Below are 9,772 nucleotides of genomic sequence, written 5' to 3'. Positions count from 1 at the left end.
TACTCCTTTGAGCCACAGGCACCGCCCAACCTGAAACTCCTGGGCTCAAGTGATACTCTTTCCTCAGCCTCCCAAGTAGCTGGGACTATAGGCGCCTGCCACAACACTCAGCTATTTTGAGAGACAGGGTCTGGCTCTTGCCCAGGTTGGTCTCAAACTCCTAAGCTTAGGCAATCTGAGGCAGGTGCCTCAGCCTCCCAGAGTGCTAGGATTACAGGCGTGAGCCACCACACCTGGTCTTTGGGAATTGGAAAAGCAAGGAAAATCAGTATGTAGGTGCCTGTTACATGCTGGCACTGTGCTAGGAGCTTTATAAATAAATACATATATAAGATACATAAAAATACATGTATATATGGTATATATAAACTACATGACATATATTAAAAATATGACACACAGATGCACCCACACATGTATGGTTAATTCTCATAGCCATAATAGAAGTTAGGCAGTAGCGTTCATACTTTACAGCCAGACATTGGCTCTGAGATTCTGAAGCCCAGAGTTACCTGGCAAACAAGATTCAAAGCCAGCCTGAGTCCAGCAGGGCCCAGGCAACTCTGAATGAAGAGTCTGCACTCTGCCTTGATCAGCCTTCTACCAGTTTTCTCCCTGTAGAAGGTCTTCCTTTAGGTTTTCCTTCCTCTTCACAGCTTGTGAATTCTTTCCCATTTCCAGATTAAGTATCTTTTCCTTAAGGGGAAAGTTAAAAGATCAAGGTACCTGCTACTGTTGTGTCAGGAGGGCTTAGCTTTACATCTAATTATTTCCATTGTCTTAAGAGGTTCTGGTGGCAAAGGACAGTTAATACTTCTCTATCACTAAGGAGACAGGGAAACTGGCCTGGAGATTAAACAAGTTGGTCTAGCCTGTAACACAGGAGCTAAGCTTCTGATTGTTAAAAAAAAAAAAAAAGTGATTTAATGGTAATTGCGCTACCATATTTGCATTTTCACAAAGTGAGACTCTTTCTCAAAAAAGAATCATGCATATTTGTATTTTCATTTTCAGAACTGCCATCATTCAGGGAGAGAAAACTGAACCCACAATGGTAGCCAGCAACTCTTCTTGTCATTAATGGAATTAGTTTTAGTTACAGTACCTACTATACTCTATTTTTCTAATTGTTAAATTGTACTTGGTTACAACTTTTTCTTGTACTTAGGAAACTGTCACAGACTGTGAGCAATAAAGCCCATATGGTGTGTGTATGTGGAGGAGGGGGGACTATGCGATTAGAGAATATCTAATTTGGCAATAGGCTCATATGACCAGAGCCATCTTTAAAACATCTTTGTAGACAAAAGTCTGTGCTTGGTGGGGTCCTTCACTGCCACGTTTGGGTTTTTTCTTTTGGGAGACAGAGTCTCACTCGTCTGTCTCCCTGGGTAGAGTGCCATAGTGTCATCATAGCTTACAGCAACCTCAAACTCTTCAGGTCAAGCCTTCCTCCTGCCTCAGACTCCTAAGTAGCTGGAACTACAGGCACCCACCATAACTTCTAGCTAACTTTTTCTGTTTTTAATGGAGTCTCACTCTGACTCAGGCTGGTCTTGAAGAAATGCACCTGCCTCGCCTCCCAGAGTACTATATTACAGGCGTGAGCCACTGCATCTGGCCAAGTTTTCTGTTTTTATTTGTTATTTTTTTGTAGAGACAGAGTCTCACTTTATTGCCCTCAGCAGAGTACCGTGGGGGTCACAAAGCTCGCAGCAACCTCCAGCTCTTGGAGCTTAGGTGATTCTCTTACCTCAGCCTCTCCGGAGTAGCTGGGACTACAGGCGCCCCCACAATGCCCGGCTATTTTTTTTGTTGCAGTTTGGCCGGGGCCAGGTTTGAACCTGCCCTTAGTATATGGGGCTGGCACCTTACTCACTGAGCCACAGGCACTGCCCAATTTTTCTATTTTTAGTAGAGACAGGGTCTCTTTCTTGTTCAGGCTGGTCTTGAACTCCTGAACACAAGCAATCCTCAAGCCTCAGCCCAGTGCTAGGATTACAGGAGTGAGCCATTAAGCCCAGTCAACTGCCATGTTATCAATGGCTACCTTACCTTGATGATACCTTTAACTCTAGGGTGAATCTTTTAAGGCTCTGGCCCCATGCCTAGACAGTGCCATTTGGTGTCCCAGAGGTAGTGTAATTCAACCAGGGCCTGAACAGACTTTCCAATCATGTTCTCAGTCCTCACTGTCCTGGGCTATGGTAGCATTAGGGTCTGTGTGCCCTTGCTCAGATTATGGCCTCTGAAGAGAATAATGTCTTTTTCCATATTGCAACAGTTGCTTTTATTCACCTGGAGCTGGTAGTAGGAACAAGCACATAAGCAAAGATATACAGGCCAGGAGGCATCTGTAGGTGTCTAAGTCACTTAGTCATAAGGGATGCTGAAGGGAGAGAAACTACTGAACTGGACTCCAAGAGCTCTTAAACGTACACAGGAAAAGTAAAAAGCCCATTCTGTCCAACATAGGGGGCCTGACAGATACTTGGACTTGAGTAAGAGACCCTGCTGGCTCTGCTGCTAATGAGCAGAAGCTCTTGGGCAAATCAACTTTCTTGAGACTACTTTTTCTTATGTAAATTAGAAACCTACTTCATAGGATTATAATAATTATTGTGGCAAATTTTTTTTATTAAAATTCTTCTACATATATACAAAATTTTATATATATAAACACTGGCCAGGTGTTGTAACTGGTGCCTATAGTCCTATCTATGTGGGTGGGAGGCTGAGGCAAGAGGATTGCTTGGGTCTGGGAGTTTGAGGTTACACTCTACCCAGGGTGACAGAGTGAGCCTGTCTCTAGAAAAAAAAAAAATTAAAATTTTTTTTAATTGTTGGGGATTCATTGAGGGTATGTACATAGAAGTGGGTTACATTGATTGCTTGTTAAAAAATTTTCTTTTTAGGGCGGTGCCTGTGGCTCAGTGAATGGGGTGCTGGCCCCACGTACTGAGGGTGGTAGGTTTGAGCCTGGCTCCGGCCAAACTGCAACAAGGAATGGCCAGACATTGTGGTGGGTGCCTGTGGTCCCAGCTGCTTGGGAGACTGAGGCAGGAGAATTGCCTGGGCCCCGGGGTCGGAGGTTGCTGTGAGCTGTGATGCTGTGGCACTCTACCAAGGGTGACAAGGTAAGACTTTGTCTCTTAAAAAAAAAAATTCTTTTTCTTTTTAAATCATTCATTCAGTATACCAAATTATCTAGTTATATTGAGTGCTGGAGAAAACTAATTTCCCAGAGGTGTCTTTCAAGCTGAGCCTTCAAAGTTTGACTTTCCTGGATGAAGAGGAATGGAGAGGGGCTTAAAGCACAGGCCCCAGGGAAGGAATAGTGTGTGTGGAATGTGGTGTCCTGAGAGCACCAAGAGGAAGGCAGAAATGGGGCAATAGGACAGAAGTATGTGATCGGATCACAAAAGCCACACATTCTATTCTGAGGCACAGGAAGCTATAGAAAGCAAGTATCTCCTAACAGCATCTTCCAGAGGCAGTATGGCAGACTGGAGAGGACAGACTTAGAGGTTTTTAATCATATAAACAAATGGAGAAATGAGAGAAGAAACTGTTTGTTTTTCCAGATGGGTTATGTGAAAGATTTTGACAAGGACAGATCTGGAGCTTAGTCTCAAAGGACACCTCTGGAGATCCTCATTAGGGGACTAGGGGACATCAGGTGGTTGTCTGTGCTCTCCGAGCATGATGGGCCAGCTGAATTCTATGGTCATGACACATCAGTGTGGAATGTGAAGCAGGTGTTTGTGGGTGCTGTGGATAACCAGGGTGTGCCACTGTTCTCTCATCTCTAGGAGGCTGATTTGCAAGGGTTAGATCCTAGCTTGGCGCTGCTGTCACTCTCTGCCTGTCACCTGAGGAGTAGGGGAGAATGCTTGAGTAGACCTGCAAGTATTCAATGCCGAATCAACTTTTTAGCCAAGTTTATCCACTTTGCATACAACCTAGACCAAAGGTGAGGTGCAGTGATTGCCAACTAGCTATCAAGAACAAGTTGCTGGGTTGATGTTAGAAGTTCTGAACAACCTTCTTTTGGGAAGTCTTTGGGAAATCTAATAAAATATTTCAGTCCAACACTGTACTTGCCTAAGCAAAAAATATGGGCTGTGGTGTAGTTGATAACAAGGATTCAAGAAGGTACATGGAGATAAGGCCATTTGTGTCACAACTCATCTGGCATTGAGTGGTGAGACTGTCACCACTATTGAGGAGAGACTAGAACTGAGCTTAACAGCCAGCTACCTGCAGACTCACAGCTGCACTGAGATAGTATAGAATGATGGGAAAGCTCTGCATTAATGTGCAAGACCAGAGTCTAAATTTCAGATCCAATAATGAATGTCCTTGAATGTTCTGTCGTGGTATCTTGCTTGGAATGTGAGAGGAACAAAAGGATGGTGAAAACTCAGCATTCACTGTGCTGATTGGTATCTTTGGCACACCAAACTTAATCCAAAAGACCCTGTAGTGACAGTGGTCACCTGGACCCTTCAATGTGTAGATATTTCCAAGAGACTTATGTGCACAGCAGCTTACCAGGGTTGCAGGGACAAATCTAAACAATTATAAACATATGAGAACTTCGCTAGCTAGCAAGCTTCCTAACTATTTAAGTTATTGAACCTAGCTCTGAGAGCTCTTCAAGAGAAGCTGTAGCCTTTGGTCACAGCCCCCAGAGCCCAGCAGGAAGGAAGCCAGGGAACTAACACTCCCATTTCACTCTCCTCTTGCCCACTGCTTTCCTGCTGGTACTTCCCACTGGCTAAGCCCATCTCTGTGGGTCATCCAGATGTCAGTGTCCTGGGGTGTGCATAAAGCAGGGTGGAGATGAAGGGCAGAGTGGGTTTAAGGGGTCACACATGGGGCTCTCCTGAAGGATATTAAAACTGGTCTCAGTCTCACGAAAAATCTGAGTTGACCAGCTGATCTGCTGCTTCTGCAGCACAAGCTTCATCATCTCCTAAATCATTATCAGAAGCAATATGCTGGGTGGTGCCTGTGGCTCAAGGAGTAGGGTGCTGGCCCCATATACTATAGGTGGTGGGTTCAAACCCAGCCCTGGCCAAAAACTGCAAAAAAACAAAACAATATGCTGTATCATGGTTCTTTTTTTTGTTTATTTTTTAGTAGAAAAACAGGTTCTTTAATACTTAGTATCAACATTTTACCAACTGCCACTGCTAGATCACAAAAAGTCAAAGCCAAATTTGTTTGACATTAGGCCCTTAAATCTGACATTCACATCACCAAGTACTACAAGCTGGAGCTGCGTACCCTGCTGTCTGGAAGGTGTTTCAATGAGGGCAAATTAAGGATTGTTTGAAACTTACAGTATTTAAGAATATCCATCATTCCTCTTAATGTCTATGGTAACAACAAAAAGAGAATTCAGAGATATGTTATTGATACAGAGTTTAAGAAAGCTATGTTTAATGATTCTAAACTCCAGCCTTAGATTTCTGTGTAGAGACTCAAGTGAAAAACCACCCCCCTTCCTCTCCTCTCCCGCTTCACCATGCCTCCTGGGGCCCAGGCACCAACTAGTCAAGCAGCCTCACCAGTCTCATCATTAGGTTTCTTCCCAACAGCTTGTGGTGAGAGCAGCAGCTTTAATTTGGTTATTTTAGTTTTCACCATCTTTAGTCCTTAGAACTAAATTCTTTTTTTTTTTTTTTTAAAAAAAACAAGAAAAACAGGACGGGTATAACTATTCTATGGAATTTAACAAGAAAAATAGGTCCCTTTTATGAAAAGGACTTTCAAGCTCTCTGAGCACACTATTTAACTGAAACAATTTTACTGAAGCATCTCCACATACAACTTAGTGTCCTGCCCCCAGCAGCCAGATGGATGGGATCTGTGTTACAGTCAAAAGGCTCTCTTTACTCCCTTAAATCAAATCCACACTCCTCCTGGCTGCACCCACAGAATTACCCATAGGAGAAACAATAAAGATCCTGCTGGACAGCCATGAGCAGCCCCGGTCCTCCCCGGAAGCCCCCCAGCCGAGAAGAGAAGGCCACGCTGGGAATGTCGGCCTTGGAGGCAGGGTACGGAGAAGGTATGGTTCTGAGCAGCTGGGCATCATTGAGGCTCCAGATTCTTGTGTAGCAGTCCTGGCCCACTATACAAGAGGGAAGACACAGGCAGGTTAGCTGGAGAATGCAAAAGGATATGTAGACATGCCTTCTGAAGACTGTTTAGAGCTAACCATGATTTCATGAGAGCCAAAACACAAACTCACTAACAGGAAAGTATTTCTATTGGTAACAGGAGTCACTCTGGTGCTCCAGAACCGTAACTAGTTACAGGTATTTAGTGACAGGATGCACTGGTTGGCTGTGAAATGCTGTGGGCGACTTAAAAGGCATCCTGGCTAACAGCTGGGCGTTTTGCTTCTCTTGGGAGCCCAGCCCACCAGGTCTGGAAAACAGGCAACTGATGTCCTTCTTATTGAAACGGTGACCAGGAAGATGTGTTAACTTCAGAGCAGGTTGACAACTCCCCAGAGCTCTTTTGGTTTAATGGTTCAGTCTTCAGGGCTTGTAAATTCTGAGGAATGTGACCACAGCACCAGGGTTATAGGAGCCCAGATGCATGCTGACTTGCAGCTGCCTGGCAACGCAGCTTAACTCTTCTCTACTTTCTAGCACACAGAAGCTCTTCTGAGATAAAATTTGTGAAAAATAGATTTTAAAAGGAAGATAAGTGCCTGCACTGATAGGAGTAGTATGACTAAGAAAGTTTTAACAAAGTGATTATTTCTTAGCCACAAAAGCATTTCATGGGGAGTAAGGACTTTCTGTAGAAATATATAGTATTACCAAACTTGAGGATTCATGAAGACTGAAAATGTATTTCTTAATGTCAAGGGCCTATTTCACATGTAGAAACGCTGATCTTTCATGCTATCACACGGGGATGGTGGTAAAGGGATGAGGAAGCAGTTACTTGACAATGACCCTAACTTCTTTTCTCAGCATCCCCGATGCAAATGTGAACAGAACAGGGAGCCCTCATTTTTAGATAAGCCTGCACATGATAAGATGATGCTGGCCTGATGGACAGACTCAAGCCAGGTCCCTCAGTACCTCACCTGCCTGTTTCTGAAGTGATGTTTGCCCACTGACATGTAGAAAGACACAGGCTCTCTAACTGGTGGACATTTAAAATGCTTATTCCTTCCAGTCTCCCCACTCAACTATCCCTTGTTTCAGTTCTACTTCTGAGTAACCCCCCCCCTTCTGCTGCTGAGTTTCTGGGGCTGAGTGATACCTGCCACCACGATTCCTTCTTCCTCGTGCACGTGCAAGGGCAGGTAGGCATGCTCGTTAACGTGGCCTTCATATTGCCTTATACACTTAGTGGTCCTCAGGTCCCACAGCTTGATCTGTGGGGAGAAGCAGGCACATGGTAAACCCTAGGTGTGAAGCCAATAGAGCGAGGAGGTCTCCAGTGCGCTCTTTAGGTCATGAAGGTCTATATTTCAAACTCCTGAGCCCTTCAATCCATCAAAAGCAGGTGACTAGGTAACCCCACCCTCTTCACTCTAGCTCAGATTATGCTCACATGAGCAGCAAAGCGGCCCTTGTGGACAGCCTACAACTTGCTTGGTCTCCAGCTACCTTTCTTGTGCATGATGTCTTGGCACAAAGGTTTCTTCTGCAGAACCCCTTTACCTGGCAGGGCTCTGGGACACACAATTCTGTGCTTGAGAAGGCAGTGTTTCCTTACCTTTCCAGCCATGTCTGATGCCATCACCCACTGCTCTTCTTGGAGAATTTGCACAGAGGTCACTGCTGAGTCATGGAACAGGCGAGCAGCCCTCCACCCGTTGCCTTGATTTCCACAGCGCAGGTCAATAGCAAAGATCTCCCCAGAGCGACAGCCATTAAACAGCAAAGGAGCCTATGCGAAGAGGGATTGCTTAGTGCCCAGATACTACTACAGCCCCCCGAGACTGGGAAGGGCATATCCTCCTGAATACATTCCTTTCTTGCCTCCCCCCTCCCAGCCCCTGGGTCAGAAGGTGTAGGTAGATATGTGTTTGTCAGGTTTTGGGTCTCAATGGAGTCAGGAGGGAGGATTCCTTGTGAGAGGGTAAAAGTACTGGGGAACACACAGGACACAGCTGGCTGCACTGTCCCCTTCATCCTGCTTGTGAAACCCCAGTGATGGCACCCTGTTTCCACCAAGGTCTTTGGTAAGGCTCATAATGATGAGTATGGAGTAGGAGAGATCAGATGTGGGGTTCTGATTAGGGGGGCAGATGGCCAAAGCAGGCCTTAATAATGAACTCTGTGCTTGCTGCCAAAGCAACAGACTCCTTCCTCCCCACTTTCATAAAAAGATAGCATTTACCACAGGGAAGCCTTTGAAATACAGTATTACTAAAATTTTGATTTCATATATAAAATGGACAATTTTGGGTTTTTTTTGGAGACACAATCTTAACTCTGATCCTCCTGCCTCAGGCTTCCAAGTAGTGGGACTACAGGCGCCCGCACAACACCTAACTAATTTTTTTATTTTTAGTAGAGATTGACTGGTCTCAAACTCCTAGGCTCAAGTGATCCTCTTGCCTTGGCCTCCCAGATTGCTAGGATTATAGAGGTGAGCTGCCATGCCTGGACTAAAATGTACAACTTGGGAAATGCATATGAAACTATTAAATGCTGTGAATCACTAACAATTATTCTAAAGCCAGCTTAGGCAGGCCTTTCTGGATCAGCCAATATTCACTTGGCTCAGACATATTCACAAAGTGACCTATTAATCCTTTCTGAAACTCTTTTTCCCCTATAAAAGAGGGAGGAGTAGATGCTGCACAGGGGAATCCAATTTTTATCTAGTCAAATTTCCATTCTTGGCAACTTTATATTATACCCTTCCCAATCCAACGAACCAGGAGAGCAAACTGCTGGGTCAAGACATCACTGCTGGTCCCAAATGACTGCTGGTGCCCAGTCACCACATTGGTTAGTAGCACGCGCCGAGATAAGCCTGGCAGAGACAGAGATGGGCAGGTAAGACAACGTTACATGTAGTCTGGGGGAAGGGATGCTGGACGGAACCTTAGGGTCTGCTAAATCCTCTCTTCTGAGCACCTTGGCAAGGCAGGCTTACCTGTACTGAAACAGTTATTTGCCTGGATGTTCAGGGACCATGCACAGGACCAGGCACCAGGAATCCGGAAACTGCAGAGCATGCCAGGCCGGTCCACTCCTGCTAATCAGAATCAGAATATAGAGCATGGATGTCTTCCAGGTAGGATAGAAACACCCTTATCTGCCCAGAGGTGCTGCAAGGGTCTATTCCTTTGCCCCATTGGGGGTTTCATGGTTGCGAGAGAGAGAAATTCAGCTGGGCTCTGGGCTCAAAAGTGGTTATTCTGAGAGTTAACATATAATTTACATTCCCAGTGGTGTCAGGAGTACTATCAGCTAATAGGGAGGCAGTGTGGTATCCACAGATAAGTTGGTTTTGATCCCAGATCACACTTCCAGCTCTGTGATCTCAAGGAAGACATTTTATTTATTTATTTATTTATTTTTTGGAGACAGAGCCTCAAGCTGTAGCCCTAGGTAGAGTGCTGTGGCATCACAGCTCACAGCAACCTCCAACTCCTGGGCTTAAGTGATTCTCTTGCCTCAGCCTCCCAAGTAGCTGGGACTACGGGCGCCAGCTACAACGCCCAGCCATTTTTTGGTTGCAGCTGTCATTGTTGTTTGTCAGGCCTGGACTGGATTCGAAC

The 9,772-nt window shown here is 45.1% G+C and overlaps 1 protein-coding gene across 2 annotated transcripts in view; it reads right to left on the bottom strand.

The window, feature by feature from the left end:
• Positions 1 to 5,124: 5,124 nt before the first annotated feature.
• DCAF4 (DDB1 and CUL4 associated factor 4) overlaps positions 5,125 to 9,772 on the bottom strand; it is a 32,561-nt gene continuing 27,913 nt past the window's right edge. Inside the window, exons 9-13 of one of the 2 annotated variants that reach the window (XM_023507652.1) lie at positions 9,145 to 9,243; positions 8,924 to 9,021; positions 7,753 to 7,926; positions 7,294 to 7,408; positions 5,125 to 6,142 (exon numbers count right to left, since the gene is read on the bottom strand). In XM_023507652.1, coding sequence (XP_023363420.1) covers positions 5,949 to 6,142; positions 7,294 to 7,408; positions 7,753 to 7,926; positions 8,924 to 9,021; positions 9,145 to 9,243 — 680 coding nt within the window. In that variant the 3' untranslated portion in view covers positions 5,125 to 5,948. The remainder of the gene's footprint in view (positions 6,143 to 7,293; positions 7,409 to 7,752; positions 7,927 to 8,923; positions 9,022 to 9,144; positions 9,244 to 9,772) is intronic. The other variant, XM_023507653.1, reaches the window with a different exon arrangement.

This window comes from Otolemur garnettii, unplaced genomic scaffold, assembly GCF_000181295.1.
Source record: "Otolemur garnettii isolate 467f Iridium unplaced genomic scaffold, OtoGar3 scaffold00196, whole genome shotgun sequence".
NCBI lineage: Eukaryota > Metazoa > Chordata > Mammalia > Primates > Galagidae > Otolemur > Otolemur garnettii.
The sequence above is the reverse complement of the archived record's forward strand: the minus strand, read 5'-3'. Positions and strand labels throughout refer to the sequence as shown.